The sequence below is a fragment of the Mustela erminea genome, chromosome 13 (genome assembly GCF_009829155.1).
Source record: "Mustela erminea isolate mMusErm1 chromosome 13, mMusErm1.Pri, whole genome shotgun sequence".
Taxonomy (NCBI): Eukaryota; Metazoa; Chordata; class Mammalia; order Carnivora; family Mustelidae; genus Mustela; species Mustela erminea.
The window spans coordinates 90,935,897-90,954,525 of record NC_045626.1 but is presented as its reverse complement, the minus strand read 5'-3'; the positions used below and the strand labels follow the sequence as shown (position 1 = coordinate 90,954,525).

Here is an 18,629-nt window from a genome sequence, read left to right as displayed (position 1 = left end):
AGGCTGGCTCTCAGCTCCCTGCCCCAGGGCCTTTGGTCCCCTTGCCAAACTGTTTCCCCACTTCCTCCAGCCCTGGGCTTTCACAGTAAGCACATGTCTGGGTTTGCTCCTGGTGCAGAGGGACTGATTTCTGAAACCCCTCAGGTGGTTGCACAGCATTCCTGGGCCCTGGGACATAGATAGGGAACCGCAGACCGACTCAGTGCCATGAAATCCACATAGGACAGGGGTTGGGGGGCCCGGACTCTGGTTCCACACCCCCCAACTTAGGGAGCTAGTGACTTTGGGCGGGCGCCGTACCTCGCCCTGTGATTAGCTCTGCTTTCCTCGCGGAGCACCTCAAACGCGTCCCTGACAGTGTCGGTGAGCCTCCCACGGCTGATGTGTGTGAACCATCACGGTGTCGTGTTTATACGTTTACAGGACGTGGCTGTCGTCTTCGACTGCCGGGAATGCCGTTTTACTTTTCTTACCGGGGCCTTTTCTGTTATTTAAAATTTTAAAGAACCAAAGTTGGAAAATCCGACTTTGGTTCTTTAAAACCAAAGTTTTAAATGTTCCAGGATGTTCCTGGCAAACTGGGCATGACCATAAAATACATTCCTCCCAGTATTCTGGGGACCTGAGAGCAAGGGCGCCTTCATACCCTGCGGGGGAGGGGAGGGCCTTTGAGCAAACCGATTTGCTTCCTTGGGACTTACCTTTGGGAAGAACACGTGGCAGTGTGCCAAACAGCATGTAGGTGGATATCACCGCAGTGGTGATCCCGTTCACCAAAGATTAGAAGCGACATCAATCCCCAGCGTTGGGACACTGGTTAACGGAACGGGTTGGTCTGTTCAGTGACATAGTCCTCACCCATTAACCAGGACGCAAGGGAGTGTTTCCTGCGGCAAGGGAGGGTCACGCCCTTCTGGAAACTGAAAAACAAGCACAGTACTCAAAAGCCGAGGGAATAGGGCTCTCTTCCTGCTAAATGACACGTACAAGAGGGTTGCAGGGTGAGCTGTGTTTTCCGCTTACGGATCTGAGCACGTGTCACTGCCGGAGACGCGGCAGGTGTCCTCGGGCACGCAGACCCCCACGCACGCCCTCTCCTTCCGGGTTGGTGTGGGGGGGCGGGGTGGCGGGGGGCCACCTCGGCCTCCACGCAGACCACCTGTTCCAGGCTGGCCTTCCTTTCTCCAGCTACAACCCCTTCGACGGGCCCAATGAGAACCCCGAGGCCGAGCTGCCCCTCACGGCAGGGAAGTACCTCTACGTTTACGGGGACATGGACGAGGACGGCTTCTACGAAGGTCAGTTGGGGTGCGGTCCGGTGGGCGTGCTGGGGCTGGGCCACCCACCTTGCTAGTCTGCGAGGGGCCCTGACGGCCGGGCCGGCGCCTACGGCCCTCTACGGGAGGGTGTCCTCGCCCCAGGGCTGCTGCCCGCACCATGTCCCAGAGGGGATGTCCCGCCTCTCCCATCTCACAGCCCCAGCCCCCTGGGCTCCCCCAGCTGACCCCTCCCCCAGCAGGATGGGTGGTGGCCGAGACTGGCTCAGGGCAACCCCACCGACCTCCGGCTCCTGCTGCTGTCTGGCCCACGTCCTGCTGGATCCCTGCCCCAGCTTCCGATGGGGAATGTGACCCCTCCCTCTGGGATGCCTCGCCGTCCCCCCGCCCGCCACCACCTGTTAGCCCGAGTACAGGCTCGGCTGGCCTGTACGGATGGAAGGGTCTTGATCTCTTCCCATGGTCACCCTTGAGCAGGATGAGTTCTTGCGAAGCCAGCACGTTTCTCTGTTGTGGCCCCGTGGAGCTTTCTCGGGGCTGAGAGATGCTCTCACGCCAGTGTTTGCTGGACCCGAGGTCTGGTGGACGGCAGCTACACCATGGGCAGGCCACCCCAGAAACTCCACGACAGGCAACAGCAGAGCCTGAGCTCACAGCACACTCACTGGTTTTCAGACCGGTGTAGAAACATGTGCCCACGGCGGCCACCAGAAAACCCCGGCTCAAAGTCTCTGGAATATTCACACCGGGCATTATTTCCACGTTGGCTTTCTGGAGGCTTGCTCACACGGGGCCGCAGAGCTCAGGGGTCCGCTGTCTGTGCGGCAGGGGGAAGCTTCCCTCCGGGTAGAATACAGAGCGTGCGTGCCCACTCCTGGGCCGGCCGAGGGGACTTGCGGTGCAGGGTGGCTGGGACAGGGCCTGCTGCGCGCCGGGCTTGCTTATCCGTCAGCGTCGTCCTGACCCCTCCCCGTGTGCGAGCGCGCTGGAGGCGAGCCAGGTGGGCTCTCTCCAGACCCACGCCCTCCAGAGGACGGAGCACCAGGAGCAGAGTCGGCGTCCCCGTTCATTCCGGGAGAATCCAGGGCCCATTAAATGGTCACATGCTGTCCCTGGGATCCATCCCATGTCTCCCGAGGTGTGACCCCCAGCATCAGCACCCCCAGACTCCCGCCAGGTGCTGGGGGGAATCCCTGTCCTGCTCGTGCCAGAAGATTGTCCGGGCCGTGTCATCTTGGAGGTTCTTCCAAAGCCATCTCGGTTTTTCCGGCCCCTGCTGCTAGTAGGCTTTGAGCCCAGCTATAAAGAGAACATTTCACAAAATAAGAACAGGTTCTCCCTGCGGCTGCCCATCGCCACAAGAGCTAATCTGATGACATTTTCTGAAACTGGACCTACACGTGGTCTGGCATCACGCAGATGGTCTCTCTGTCACCGCAGGTGGTACGCTGGGGACCTCATTAGAACGTATGCAGTGCTTTGCAAGGGGGGAAGGTCACCTTTTAGTTCCTGTTCATAGGATCACCCTGGCAAAGATAATAGGAGGATGTTTTGGTTTGTTTTTTGTTTTTTTGTTTTTGTTTTTGTTTTTGTTTTTTTACCTCCAAAGCTCTCATGCCATGCATGTTTGTTGGTCTGTCTGAGACATTTACTGCGTCAGCGTCAACACTGTGGTGTCAGCTCAGGATAAGCATGAAGGCGGAGGCCGTCCTGCCTCATGGACTCGGGGGTAGCAGGTGGCAGGGTGCAGGGTCCTGAGGAGGGGACATTGGGGCAGACTCCTGTAAAGACCTATGGAATCCACTGTGGTCCTCTTGCTCGACCGGATGGCCCCACTGAGGAGCCGCACAGATGATGGGCGGGACCTTGGGGGCCCTGATGGGACGGTCAGGTGATCCCACTGCCCTTGTGCCAACAGGTGAGCTCCTGGACGGGCAGAGGGGTCTGGTGCCCTCCAACTTTGTGGATTTTGTCCAGGACAATGAGTCGCGCCTGGCCAGCACGCTGGGGACTGAACAGGACCAGAATCTCATCAACCACGCCAGCATTGGCTTGGAGGGGGAGAACATTCTGGACCTCCATGCCCCCACTCACATAGACGCCGGCGTCACGGACAACGGTGCGGGGACGCTGGGCGTGAACATCGACGAGATCGGAGAAGACATCGTGCCTTACCCTAGAAAAATCACCCTCATCAAGCAACTCGCCCGAAGTGTCATTGTGGCCTGGGAGCCCCCGGCCGTGCCGCCGGGCTGGGGGACCGTGAGCAGCTACAACGTGCTGGTGGACCAGGAGACCCGCGTGAGCCTCATGCTGGGGAGCAGAACCAAGGCTCTCATCGAGAAGCTCAACACGGCGGCCTGTACCTACCGCATCTCTGTGCAATGCATCACCAGCAGGGGCAGCTCGGACGAGCTCCAGTGCACGCTGCTGGTGGGCAAGGACGTGGTGGTGGCCCCGTCCCACCTCAGGGTGGACAACATCACCCAGATCTCCGCCCAGCTCTCCTGGCTGCCCACCAACAGCAACTACAGCCACGTCATCTTCCTCAACGAGGAGGAGCTCGATGTCGTCAAGGCTGCCAGGTACAAGTACCAGTTCCTCAACCTCAGGCCCAACATGGCGTACAAGGTGAAGGTCTTGGCCAAGCCCCACCAGATGCCGTGGCAGCTGCCCCTGGAGCAACGGGAGAAGAAGGAGGCCTTTGTGGAGTTCTCCACGCTGCCTGCAGGTGAGGCCCGCCCTCCCATGGGGACCCCAAGGGAGAGGGGCGGGCGGGGGCGCGGGAGCGGGCAGGGAGGACGGCATCCAGCAGGCACCGTTCTGGAAGGAGACGCAGCAATGTGTGTGTGTGAGGGAGAGAGAGAGACGGGGGCAAGTTATGTGGATTTTGTAGAGGGACCATGTGTTTGAAGATGCTGCTTCTCACACTGGCGTCGGCAAGAGGCCGGCCTAGAACAGACAGGAGGCGGTGAGGCCTCCCTCGGGGGCACGAGAGGACTTCCGCCCCGTGGGGTCCCTCCCACATGTGTGCTCATGGAGCGGGACAGCAAGCCAAGTGCCTGCCCTCCTGCAAAACCGTTCTCTCTCTCATCTGAGATCACACACGCGGCTGAATTTATGGAGAAGGTGTGAAATTCTGTTGTCGATGCTCTTCTGGGTTCTGGGCGAATCTGCTACGGAAAATCGTAGGAAATCGTAAAGAGCAGATCAGGTGCACAAGCCTGCTAGGTCTGCTCGTTTCCGGGTTCCCCGTGCTGCATGGGGCAGTCCGCCCTCCAGAAATTTCCGTGGTGCTGGTCTTCGCTGTGGCGCCCCTCTGAGCAGGCTCGCTGTGCCAGGTGGGGACTCGGGCACCTGGAGGAAGAGCAGCCTTCTCAGAGCAAAGGAGGTAATTTTTGTAAGGATATTTGGGGGCATAATTTGTTTCCTCTAGAGCCTCTCTTCGTCCTGGGTTACTCACGAGATCCCCTGGAAATGCCTGTCTCAGCATCCTCTTTGTTGGACTTAGCCCAGTGATTAAGGAATCCGGCCTCGCCCAACCTCACTGGTCAGTGGGTTTTACAAACAAGTCATTTCTTCTCCGGGAGCACTTGCTCCGCTGCCTCAAGTCTCCCACTGAACACGGGATGGGCTTCTTGGTTCGTGGTGGGTTTGCTTCTATTTCATTGTGTTCTCCAGCATTGGCAAAACCCACCATCAACTAGAGTGTGACCTACACAGCATCGAAGTCCTGGGCACGTGGGGCAGATGCTACCTTAAGGAGGGGGGGATGTCTGAGTAGGAAGGGAATTGTAAAGGGCCAGCGCACTTGTTTCCCGCGACACTTTGATTTCCTGACTGGCCACGGCGCCAACCGGGAATATTGGGAAAATGAAAACACCTCTTTGCCTTGATGCTTACTGTGCAGTCACATGGTCAGTGCTGGGGGTGCGGGGGTCAAGAAACCAGAAACACCGGGCACCGGGCTGGGGGCGGGGCTCGGGGGAGGTGAGGAACATAGGCGCTGGGGCCGCCGGGAGGGGCTTCTAGAGAAGCTCACAGTGAGATGGAGAGGATGGGTCCAGATGTGAGCCCAGGGTGCGTCCCACAGGGGAGCTCCCCGTCCCTGACATCCTGGCCCTTGCCTGACCCCCAAACACAGCACAAAGCCGCTCCTCACGGTCCCGGGGGGCTGGAAGTCGGAGTCCGGGGCGCCGCAGAGTCAGATCTGGAGAGGACCCGCGTCCTGGTTCATGGGCGGCCTCTTCTCCCGTGTCTTCACAGGGGCGAGGAGACAGGGCACCCGTGGGGCTTCCTTTGTAAGGGCTGTGAGGGCCCTCTGAGCGCTCCGCGGGCATGACATCAGCTCCTCCCGGAGGCTTTGCTTCCTGACACCATCACCAAGGGGTTAGGGTTTCAGCATGGATTCTGGGGTGGGGGGGGACACAGTGGACGATGTTCTGACTGTGGTGAGCGCAGTGAATGGCGTTGGAGGATATCGCCGCCTCCTTTCTTTTCCAGGCAGGCCTCTTGCCTCTTTTCTCCCTGTGTGGGGGGAAAGGGGTGCTCCTAGACCAGCCCATTCCTGGGCTGGTCATGTCAGGTATGACTTATACTGAGCAGCCCCACATGACGGGCGGAAGAGTCATCCGCATGCCGCCAGCATCTCCGGGCCCACGCGGGGACTGGGCTGGGGCTGGCAGTACAGCGGGTCTAGGTCTTCCTTCACCCATAGAACCCTGTCCCTCAGCTTGATTTCACTTTATGTGGAAGCGAATGCTGAGGAAAATCCCAGAGTGGTTTCAGCTCTGGCACATTGTCCTTAAGACTAATGAGGCCTGGTAGCATAATCAGCGTCCCTTGTTGGGGCTGATCAAAGTGCCAGAGCCAGGTGATCAGGGGAACACGGGGGACCTTGAAAGAGTTCACAGGGCTCCTGAACTCTTACATCAGCTCCAGGATGCAAAGCTAGCCCCCAGAAAACTGGTCTGGATAGAGTGATGCACATCAGTACCAGTGATGCTGGTACCATGCATTCCAGAGTCCCCCCTCTATGAGAAGCCACGCCTCCCCCCAACAGGGAAGAGATCTGTGGGTCTTCAGCAAGCCGATACTAGAAACAGGACATCACAGGTGGGGTCACAAGGTCACAGAGCTCGTCCCAGGGACAGATGTCAGCAGAGGGATGGGTGGTGTGTGTGCTCTAGGGTGACACAGGCCGTGTGACTTGTAGGGGGCAGGGAATGTAGTGTTTTCAGTGGGAGCCAGTGTGGTACCTCAGTTCTAGGTGTGGGGTTGTTTAAAGCTGGGTTCAGAGGTTTATTTCAGATCAGAATTGAAGATGATCTTTGGCGTTTGCAACACTGCACACACCATCTTCTGAAAAAGACTCTCAAAAGTGCTTAGACAAACAAGGCATGTCATTTCCAACTGGCAGCCTCAGGATCCTGTGGTCCCTGCAGAGGCCAGCCCTGCCCAGTGGAGGTGGCCAGACTTCTTCCCTTTAGCCTGGGCTAAGCATTGCCCTGCACATCCCCCACCCTCCCAGTGCCAGGTGTACCGGGTGCTTGAGTGAGGAGAATCGGGCTGTCATTTCTCTGGAGCTATACTGTCCCCCTGCCTGCTGGGGCTGGCTTGATATTTTTGGCCCCCAAGATTCAAGGCAGACCACGACCAGAAGCCTGTGTATAGAGTGCCCGGTGGCTGCAGGAAAGGTAAGCCACTTCCCAGATGGGGCACGAGAGACCTGTTAATAGAATTCCTCAAATCTTCATACCCGTACTGGGTTTTGTCTGCTCAGTCTTTCCAGCTATTGAGACTTGTCTATAGGTCTATTTTTTCTCTTTAGTTTTCTCATTTTTTTTTGCTTTATATATGGTGAAGCTCTGTTATTAGGTACATACACATTTAAATTGTTAGTTCTTCTGGATGAATTGACCCCTTTCTCATCATGAAACGCCCCTCTTTGTCTCTGGTATTACTTCTTGTCTTGAGGTCCGCTTTGTCTGATATTCATATGACCACCAGCTTTCTCATGCTGAGTGCTTACATGTTATATCTTTTTCTAAACTTTCAAGTTTTTTGTATCTTTATTTTTAGTATGCCTCCTGTGAAGAGTCTACAGTTGGGTCGTGGTGTTATAACAATATGACAATCTGTGCCTTTTAATTGGAATCTTTAGTTTCTTTACTTTTAGTACAATTACTGGTATAACTTGGTTTAAGTCTGCCATATGCTCTTTGTTTTTCATTTATCTTGTTTTTCTCTTTATCTTTCCCTGCCTTTTTTGGGGGGTGGGGGGAGGTACACTAAGTGTATTTTTCTATTCCATTTCCTCCTCTATTGACTTTTTTTGGCTATAACTCTTTGTATTCTTGTTTTAGAGATTGCCATAGGGAGTAACACATGCATATTTAACTTATTAAAACTTAGCTTACAGGGGTGTCTCGATGGCCCTGTGGCCCTTTGGCTCAGGTCATGATCCCAGGCTCTTGGGATTGAGCCCTGTGTAGGGCTCCCTGCTCAGCCGGGGCACTGCTTCTCCCTCTCCTTCCCACTCATGCTCACTCTCACTATCTCTGTCACTATCTTTGCCTCTCAAATAACTGAAATTCTTTAAAAACTAGCTTACATTAATAACATAATGTATTTACAAGGAAAGAGTAGTACCAGGTATAATTCCATTTATGTTTCTTCATTTTTACTATTGTGTTTATATATTTTACTTCTACATATGTTGTAAACCCCTCAATACATTATTATTTTGCTTTAATCACCTTTGAAGAATTTGACAAAAACTGCCTTTTATATTTCCCAATATATCTACAATTTCCACCAGTTTGTATCCCTTTTTGTAGGTATATATTTCCAGCTGGTATGATTTCCTTTCAGGTCTGAAGAACCTCCTTTAGCTTCTCTCTCAGTATTCTTTTGGTCATCTTAAAAAATAAAATCTCATCATTTCACTTTTATTTAAAAATATCTTTTCTCTGGGGTCACGTGACTGGCTCAGTTGGAAGAGTGTGCAACTCTTGAGCTTTGGGTCATGGGTTTGAGTCCCATGTTGACTGTAGATATTACTTAAATAAATAAAACTTAAAAAATATATTTTTTCCTCTGTATATAGAATTCTAGACTTTTTAAAATTGCAGGTCTATACAAATATCATTCCTTTTCTCTTGGCTTTTCCTATTTGTGTAAGGAGTCAGCTCTCTTTCCTGTTGTCCCCTTCATTCTCTGGTCCTTTCAAGATTGTTCTCTTTGTCTTTGATGGTTAGTAATTTGACTCTAATGTGCCTAGGCTTACTTTTACTTCTACTTATCTTTTCTGAAATTTATTGATATTCCTGGATCTAAGGGTGGTAGTGGTGGTAGTTTATCTTCAAATTTCAGACTGTATATCTCCACAGATTTTTTTTCTACTTTATCTTTTTTCCTTCTGAGGATCTGATTATAGCTAAGTCAGATTGCTTGCTGTTGTCATACAGATTTATGAACTCCTATTTATTTTTTAAAATCATTTTCTCTTTATGTTTCAGTCAGGATAATTTATATTATTCTGTCTTCAAGTTTATCTCTTCTTTCTTTTGCAGTGTTCAATCTGCTATAAAGAACATTAAATAAAAAAAAAGAACATTGAATGAAATTTTTCTTTTGGTCATTGTAGTTTTCAATTCTAGGATGTTCACTTGGTTCTTTTTAAGATTTACTTATCTCTCTTGGGATTCCCATCTCTTCATCTACCACATTTATCTTTGCTTATACATTCTTTTACTTACTTTTAATAAGTATTTTAAAGTCTTTGCTAATTCCAACAGCTGGGTCATCTGTGGGCCTGCTTCCACCAACTGTTTTTGCTCTTGATTATGTATCATATTTTCTCATTTCTTTCCACATCCAGTGACTTCCGTTATGAACTGGACATTGTAGATTGTGCCCTGGAGAGGCTCTGGATTCTGTTCTCTTCCCAAGTAACAGCTGTAACAGCACCTATACAGAATGTTGAAGTTTATTCTAACACTTATATTACTTGTGACATATCTAAATCCTGTAGATGCTTCTTTCAGTGAGTATATTTCATTTTTGCCTTTAGAATGTGGCCCTTAGCCCTGAGGTATGATCCCAATTTCTGTGATATGGACCTTCTGTGTCTCCAACAGCAAGCTCAAGCTTCTCTAACCTAGAAGGACTTGAACTCCAAATTCTTCTAGCACTAGGCAGCTGCCAGAATCAGTACTGAATGCTACAGATTTCTGGCTGTTTACTTTCCTTTATGTTGTTTGTGCTCCTGCTGGCCTGCACAGGCATGATTTAGGGGTCACCAAATAGTTTGAGGGGAATAGGCTTGCAGAGGTTATGGATCCTCTTGCCTTGGATCATCACTCTCTGAGACCACTCTCCTCAATTTCTACCATGTCCACCGTCACCGAACACCTTCTTCTAACTGCACAATCCAGCAAGACCACCACTTCCTGCTTGGACTCCATCTCTCGTACAAGTGAGCAGGGCAGACTTCTAAGGGAGAATAAAGAGGAATTTGGTTAAGTGTAGGGTTTGCTATTGTGTTTCCCTCCTTTCAAGGTACAGGTCATATGCTGTCCACTTTCTCTCTACCCTGTAGCATAGGTTGAATCACACAGGGCGTACTCACGGGAGGCCTCATGAAGTGGTTCGAGGTGCTGCTTTCCACCATGAGGCATGGCTCCTTTTCCCATTGCTGGGTGTTATTCGTCAGCAAAGGAGAGCGGCCTGGCTCTGACAAGAACCACTGATTGCTTTCATGTTATGATGCTACCAGGTCAGGAGGGCAGTGTTGGGGAGATATGGGGAAGTGGTGCCCCACAGTGTCTCTGAGAGCCCTGGCAGTGATATAGCGGAGCGGCTGAGGGCCTCCATGATCTTTCCCACGCTCTGTGGGGCGAGTCCGCCATGATGACCGATCACAGGGAAGGGAGATGGACAGCACTCGGGTTGATGCAGTGAGTGCTTAGGAAAGAACAGTCCCCCTCAGAGACAGAAACTCATCATCATCACCAGACTCATCATCACGAAATCCCCTGAGTCTGATCAGACCCACCCAGCTACCAACGGCCATCAGAACAAGTGACCCTGACCAAAAGGATTGTGCCCTCCAGACACAAGGGGCATAATCCTCTGATGTAGAGGGTGGAGATTTCAAGATCTTTTATGGGAGGGTGAGGAGCCCAGTCCCTTTGGAGTCAAGTAGAAACAATAGCAGTGAGCATGTAGGTGGCACATACTCTGAGCCCGTGCACTGTTACAAGCACTGTGCCCACACATCAGTTCCATTTAATCTCGCGGCTTAATGGAGTTGGCTGTATTGATGACTTACTGTATGTTGGAAGCAATGATGTCTCTGGAGCTGGCTTGTGATTGGTTCTGATACAGATTTCCCTGATGGGCCGCTCCCCCCTGGGATTTGGGGACCCAGGTATGTCCATCTCCTGGTTTCACCATTTCTACTCTGTGGCTCCTGAGGTTGCCCCCAGGGATCACCTCCTTCCCAGACAACCAGAGGGAGAAGGACCTTGCAAGTTCACCTGGGGAGCCTTCGGTGGGCACACCTGGGCATGGCACCCATCGCTTCTGCCCGTGTTCCACCAGGAGTCGGCCACAGGGCCACGTCTTACTGAAACAGAAGTCTGGAAACCTAGCACAGCTGTCTGAGCTGGAGTAAAATAATAATCGTGATGATGTTTTAGTTCCTAGCCGTTGTTGCCAACAGGCACTGTATTATGTCTGTTTTAAGATAAACTAATTAAATAAAAGACCATCGTCCAAGGTCCCATGTTAGTAACTGGCAGATCAAGTAACAGGACTTGAACCTGGGCAGGGAGGCTCTAGTGTCCACTTTCTTATCTCCATCCTATTCTGCCTCTGGCTTGTTTGCATCTTAGCATGATACAACTGGCCGTCTTGGTTGTAAGGCCAAGACCTTGCATCCTGCCGTAGCCAAATCAGGGCTCAGTGGGGGAGTGGCTGGGGGAATAGGGAAGGACGGGACACCGGCTCTTTGAGTCAGACTCTGAACACACCTTTCTTCGGCAATACGTCACCTTTAAATCAACCATCCTGGTAGATTTTCACTTCCGAGCCAGGCTGTGCAGACGTCTTGAAGCACTTTATCGCAGCGTGTTACTAAGAGTGGACTCGTCTCTGCCTTTGCACATGGTCTACAGGGAAGTGTGGGTGTGAGCCTGCTTTCAGCACCTTGAAGCTTAACTTCCTCACGTGCAGAGTGGGAGCATGCTGGAACCCCAGGCCCGCGTGAGGATCCCAGGATGGAAAGCACACAGTGAGGAGAAGTGCGTGGCATGCAGAGAATCCTCAGGGGACAGCCCCCCCCACCCCCGGAAGTGCAAACGTTGGGGGAGCTACTGCAAGGTCGTGCAGTCTGTGGGCCTTGGAGACATCCTCCCGGCAGTTAGAAATACGTTCCTTTCCCGGTGAAATGCCACATTCAAAAGGAGGATGTGGGGAAGTGTGTACAGACATGGAGGAAAGGGTGGCAGGCAGCGTGGGCCATCCTGCTGTCCCTGGGAGCCTCCAGCGTGACCGGGGCCATGGCCATGGCCTTGGCATGGCTTGGACTGGCCACTCACGACACAGCACATTCAGACTGGCCACGGCACGACAGTCGCTCACCTCTGTCCCCTCCCACGGGGTGGGAAGATGGGTGACATGTGGTCCACACCTATCTTCTCTCAAGTCCACGAGCAGAGGGGGGTGGGGGAAGCAGCAGGGACGGGAGAAGGAGAGAGGGAGAGAGCGCTTTCCTCGGCCCAAGGCTGGGCTCCCCTTGAGGCGTCCTGAGCCAGTCCCATGGCCCTGGGTAATTTCGTCTACGCTGGCAGACTGGGAACAGGGCGCAGGTGGTCCCAGAGGGTGGACGGACGCCCAGGTGAGTCACGGGGCTGCGGTGCACGCTAGGAGCTGCTGCCCTCCTGCTGCCCTGCCCTACCCTCCCGTGTGGTGGTGTGGCGTGCCCTCTCGCATTCCGTCCTGGAGACTTGACCCAGAGCGCTTTCCAGGTGAGAGCAGTGAGCTTCTCGGCCACTCCCCTGCCAGAGGGCCGTGCCCTGACAGCGCGGTCTTCTGTGCCCCCAGGCCCTCCGGCGCCCCCACAAGATGTCACCGTCCATGCTGGGGCCACCCCCGCTACCATCCAGGTCTCCTGGAAGCCACCTGCCCTGACGACCTCTGGACTGTCCAACGGGGCCAACGTGTCTGGCTACGGCGTGTATGCAAAAGGGCAGAGGGTGAGTTCCGGTTGGGGGGTCGCGTGGGGACTGCCGGGGACTGAACCGCACCTGCTCCTGGAGGGTTGAGCACGAGGTGGGGGCGCGTCCCTCTCTCCCCCAGCAAGATCCACCAGTACGTCCTGAACAGCACCTGCAGCGCCCCCCCAGGCCCCCACGGATGGCCCCCTTCTCTCCTGCGGCTCCTCCTCCCCAGAATTCTCTCTGCCCGGCTCCCATGGCCACAGCCTGACCTTCTGTGGGCAGTGCCTGTTCTTCTCCCCTCAGTGCTGATAACTCACCCCTCAGCCCCACAAAATCAGGCCTCCCCCAGTGATGACGGGCTCAGAAACTCCACCAGCTATTGCTGGAAAGTTGATACTACCAGCCAGAGGGGCGGGGGCACATCTGCACATCCACGCACAGCCGGCCTGGCTCCCAGAGTGCCTGTGTCCTTAATGGCTGCTGCAGGGACCCTGTATGGGCCCCAGCCTTGTCCTGGCACATGGTACACACAGGGGCTTGAGGAAGCTTCTGTCCATCTCCCACCCCCAGCCTGTTCCTCCAGAGGACCCAGGGCTGACGCGTCAGATGCAGATGCCTCTCTGAGCTCCTCCTGCCTGGTCCTCCAGAACGCCACCCTCAGGGGCGTTGTCCCTTCGCTCCCCCTCTTCCCCAGGACTCCCCTGTGCTCCCCCTCTATGGGGAAGCCCGCAGGCAGTCTATGCTCTTGCAGAAGTGTGTGCTCTCTGACAGCAGGAAGCCCATTTTGGCCTCTGCCTGGCCCCCTCTCCCCTCATCCAACTGGCAGTTTATACCTGGTTTCTGATGCCTCTGAGGCCCCTGCACCTATATCTGGATTGGACCTGGACATGGAATGAAAGACTTGGCCCCCGTTGGGGCCCAAGAACCTCCACCAACTGTGAGGGCGTGGGATCTGTGGCAGTCTCCAGCCCGCGCCCCTCTCAGAGGCTTTCCATGTCGGGCATGCGGTTGAGCTGGGCATGGATCGGGCCCCAGCGCCTGGGCACGGGTGGCCGTCTGGGGGCTGGCCCCCATCTGGCAAGGTGCAGGGAGAGAGGCTGCGGGCAGGTGGGCTGCCTGTGATGGGCATTCTTTGTGCACAGGTGGCTGAGGTCATCTCCCCCGTGGCGGACAGCATAGCTGTGGAGATCATGCGGTTGCGGAGCCTGGAAGCCAAGGGCGTGACCGTGCGGACCCTCTCTGCCCAGGGCGAGTCCATGGACTCTGCCCCTGCTGCCATTCCCCCCGACCTCCTGGTGCCTCCGACCCCCCACCCGAGAACTGCTCCCACACCGAAGCCCTTAGCAAGTGCCGGAGCCCCTGATACCAAAGATGAACACCTGGGTCCCCACGTCGCCATGGACGGGGCCTGGGAGCAGGGTGGGGTCCCGGCCCCGGCCCACGGGCACATGCTGGAGCCGCCCAGCCTGCAGGGTTCAGGCCCGGGGAGGCGGTCCCCTTCGCCCAGCCGGATCCTCCCGCAGCCACAGGGCACCCCGGTTTCCACGTCTGTCGCCAAGGCCATGGCCCGGGAAGCTGCGCAGAGAGTGGCCGAGAGCAGCAGGGTAAGACCGGGCTTCTCCTTGCTGGTTCCACCACCCCTCACCGTCCCCACCCTCCAGTCTGTGGAGGAGCAGCGCTGGCGCCCGGGGGCTGGCTGGCCTGGTGGGGGGATGTCACACGGCCTCCGCGTCCCCATGGGCCATTTCTCAGCCAGATCCAGATAGAATCAAAATGTGTTTTCAGTACGTGAAATCCAGTGATTTTCTACCGGCCTGGCTTGGCTCGGATGCCAGGCCGTGAGAGCCCATGACCCAGGCTCTGGTCTGTAGTGAGGGTCTGAAAGGCGCCTTCTGCAGTGGGCTTGGGGACCTTCTTCCTGAACGAGGCTCACGTCCTTGTTCTGTGTGCTTCAGCGCCGCAGCTGTGTGTGCGAGCGCGTCTGTACGTTGTATGCACATGTGTACGTATATGTGTGTGTACGTGTGCACACACGTGTGCATGCATCTCTCCATTTGTGCTGTCCTACACACGCACAGGTGGACCTGCTTACCCATGCGTGCACATATAGACGGCCGTGTGCATATGCACACATCCTACGTGCAGAAGTGCACCTATAAAAATACACTCGCGTGCCTGTTAGCCAGATCTGTTTGGGCCATGGGGCCGGAGCATTTGGGTGTGGTGGGGCCGTCTTCCTGACGAGACTTAGGGTGAAACCTGGTGTAGGAAACACCTGGGAAGTGGTGCCCCATCCAGGCGCGGGAGAGCAGGGTCTGGAACTGGGCTGGATTGCGTACCCCTGCCCCCACCCCAGGACAAATCCCTGTCTCATTCTCGGGCGTGTTGGTTTACCAGGGCGCCCAGCATGTCTGCTGCGGCCTGCGGTCAGGGCTGCGGCCAAGGTCACAGCGGTGGTCAGGGTCCTGCTTGGCTCCGCCCATCCAGTCGCAGGTTCCCTCCAGGACAGGGAGCCCCGGGGCGTCTGCTCTGAGATGTAGACATCCGTGCTGATGCCTGGGGGTCCCATGGTCGGTCAGCCTGGCCCTGGGCTGGGGACCAGGTCGGGGACCTCAGGAAGAGCGCAGAGTGTAAAGGTCAGAGCTGGGTGACCCAGGGCACATGCTGGACACACACAGGCCATGGGGGAGGGGGGCAGGGGGGATGTGAGAGGTAGTGACAGCTCTCAGTTTTCCTGAAACACCGGAAACCCAGGCTGTGTGTGAGCTCCCCCAGGTGGTTCAGTGTGGGCTGTAAATACTTAAAAAAACAATTCAACACTCACTGTGACCCTGGATGAGAAGTGTTTCCAGTACACACCTTATCGTGGGCCCTCCCCCGCTGTGCTCTCTTGAGGCAGAAGCCTGGCCCCAGATGGTGGTGCTTAATGCTTTTGGTGAAGCTTTGTGGGCAGGAAGGGCCTGGCGGTCGGGGGCGAGTGTCCCTCTGCTCCTTGGGATGCAGCCGCACATTCCGAAGCCCTAATACCCCCAGGCGGGGTCCCCAGAGCCGGCTGGAGCCAGGCCAGGGAACGCTGCCCCCATGCCAGCTCACCTTTTGGGAGGCAAGGAGAGAAAGCAAACCTCTGAATGTCGTTCTTCGAGAAAGCATTGATTGATCAGACCAATAGTCGGATAGAGAGAGAACTTTCCATTGGTATCCCTAGGTTTCCTCCAGCAAAGACGGGAAGTGGTTGGGGTGCCTGGGTGGCTCAGTGGGTTAAGCCGCTGCCTTCGGCTCAGGTCATGATCTCAGGGTCCTGGGATCGAGCCCCGCATCGGGCTCTCTGCTCAGCAGGGAGCCTGCTTCCCTCTCTCTCTCTGCCTGCCTCTCTGCCTACTTGTGATCTCTGTCAAATAAATAAATAAAATCTTTAATAAAAAAAAAAAAAGACGGGAAGTGGTTCTGGTAAGGAACAGGGGACAGTGCACTGAGGCCAATGCTCGGCCACTGGACACAGGTCCCTGCCTGTGGTGGCTCCCAGAGGGCCCGGGGTGCTGGGTGAGGGAGAGGCCGAGCCTGGCAGACGCAGGGACCTGGATGCTCCGTGCCGCTCACCAGCCCCTCCTGACCGCTTCTTTCCTTCTCCTTCCAAGTTAGAGAAAAGGAGCATCTTCCTGGAGAGGGGTGGTGGGCAGTACATGAACTCCGACGAGGAGGACAGCTATGAGTCCCCAGACATCAAGAGGAGAGGCGCGTCGGTGGACGACTTTCTGAAGGGCTCGGAGCTCGGCAAGCAGGTGAGTGTGAGAGTGGTGTCCCCGTGGGCCTGCCCTGGCCTCAGCCAGAGCTCCCGAGACTGACCTCCTCCAGGGGCAGTTCCAGAAGCCCATATGCGACGCCCCCATCCTCCCCAACCCCCCTGTGCTGGCGTCTGGTCGCGGGGACAATCGGGTGGGTCAGGTGAACCTACAGGTGACCACCTGGTTGATTGAGGAGAAACCCGCCGTTGGTTCACCTGCTTTCCTTAATCAGACCAGGGTTGTGGAGCATCTGGTTTGTGCCAGGCATCACGGGGGGCCGGAAACATGAGGATCCACATCCTGTGCCTACAGCACGAGCTGCTAGTGCTCCCCTCCCTGCCCAGGCCCCTACGCAGCAGCTGTGTCCCGCCTACCTTGTGGCTCCATGCTCAGATCACATGCACCCTAAGGGAAGCGCCCGGATTGTCTGTGCAAGAGATGGGAAGGCCTGGAGAGTCGGGCAGTGTGGGGACATCAGGGCACGAAGACACGGCAGATAGTGGCACCCACGAGGCAGGGCAACACTGTGGCCTCAGGGGCCTTGGACTTCCACACGTGGGGTCATGTCCTGGCCCCACTGCCGCCCAGCTGTAGCTCTGCATGCAGATTGCACAGCTCGTCCAGCCAGCCAGCTCTTTGTCTGCAAGATTAATATTGTTCTACTTGCACTCATTTGAACATAAGACACAGAATGCCTCCCTAATAATGACGAAGGTGATGAAGGCATTTCCCCACCGTGATAGCGGGAAGCCTCAGGAGGATGGATGTCGCCAGGCTGATTCAGCTGTGCAGTGTGCCTGGGCTCTGGATTCTGGATCATCCATACTTTTGGCCTTCCTCTCGTGGCTACAAAGTGGCTGCCATAGCTCCAGTAATTGCATCCTTATGTGATAGCTCCCCAAGAAGGAAGGAAGGGACGGATAAAAAAAAGTCTTGGGACTTTTTTGGGAGAAAAGGTCCTTTCCAGAAGCTCCATCAGACTGGCTCCTCCCTCTCACTGGGCAGACTGGGGCCATGCGCCCTGGACGCCTGGGGAAGACCACCTGAAACCAACCAGCTCTTTGTGTATTTGAAGCCCTTCTTAGAATGCCTTATACTTGGCCCCCAAGTAAAAGAATTGCTGCTGGAACCGTGCCCTCCCCAAGGCCGTAGAAGCTGAGACTGAGAATCCCCGGCCCCTTCTCCCCACGAGGCACGCCGAGCCTCCAGCCTCCAGCAGGCCGCCAACTTCACATGGCCAGAAACGCTTACATGTCTTTATCTGGGCTAGTAATTGAAAACTGGAGTTTGTTGTTTTGTTTTGTAAGATTTTATTATTCGAGAGTGAGAGAGCACAAGCAGGGGGAGTAGCAGAAGGAATGACAGAGAGAGAGAAGCAGGCTTCCTGCTGAGGAGGGATCCTGACAAGGGCCTCAGTCCCAGGACCCGGGGAACATGACCTGAGGCGAAGGCAGACACTTAACGACTGAGCGCCCCAGGCGCCCCTGGAGTATTTTTAACAAATGTGCCCCGAGCTGCTATTAAATGCATTTGCCTCATCACCCACCTGGAAAATAAAGACGCCGTTCTTAATCAGTTTCATCCAGCAAGGACAGAATGCCGTGGTCCGTCTACCTGCCCGGCATGCAGAGGGCTTCTTGCTGCATCTCGTATCTCTCTGCAAACACTTGAGCTGGTGAATGTGGGAGCAGCAGCCCCCTGGTGTTGCCATGCGTGGCCAGGGCTGGCCGTGTCCGTGCGCACATGCACATCACCATCTCCATCAGGCCTCAGCGTGAGCCCAGCCTGCGCAGGGGGCGGGGGCTCCTGCCCGGCCCATCTCTTCTGCAGACAATGCAGGGTGCGTGAGCGTGTTGGGTGACATGGTATTTGCAAAAAGCGTAAATACCTGTACATGGTGCACGTGCACGCACTTTCCCACCCCACGGCTCTCCGTTGCACACGTGCAGTGTGCCTGAGCCCTGCTGCCCCAGAGCCTGCCAGGGTCTTCGCCGGTCACCGCGGGCTCAGAGCTAGCCGACCTGGGCTGGCTGTCCCCGCCCTCCTGGCTCCCTGAGCTTGACAGGATGGGGATGTTCGGGCCTTCCTCAGCACGCGCGCGCACACACACGCACGCGTGCACATATGCACACGCACACACACGTGCACATACGCACACACACAAGCATGCACATATGCACACACGCATGCACATATGCACACACGCACACAAGCACATATGCACACGCATGCATGCACATATGCACACACTCACACATGCACATATGCACCCACACACACACACACATACACATCATGAGCGGGGGTCTTGCAAGCCAGCAGAGCACGGGGAGGGAGGCAAGGAG

General features: G+C 55.3%; 1 protein-coding gene across 7 annotated transcripts in view; it reads left to right on the top strand.

Moving 5' to 3' along the window:
* RIMBP2 (RIMS binding protein 2) overlaps positions 1-18,629 on the top strand; it is a 92,122-nt gene that overhangs the window by 53,448 nt on the left and 20,045 nt on the right. For all 7 annotated transcript variants that reach the window (XM_032310323.1, XM_032310329.1, XM_032310326.1 and 4 more), the window contains 5 exons: positions 1,189-1,298; positions 3,196-4,008; positions 12,387-12,538; positions 13,645-14,106; positions 16,138-16,281. In XM_032310323.1, the coding sequence (XP_032166214.1) occupies positions 1,189-1,298; positions 3,196-4,008; positions 12,387-12,538; positions 13,645-14,106; positions 16,138-16,281 (1,681 nt within the window). The remainder of the gene's footprint in view (positions 1-1,188; positions 1,299-3,195; positions 4,009-12,386; positions 12,539-13,644; positions 14,107-16,137; positions 16,282-18,629) is intronic.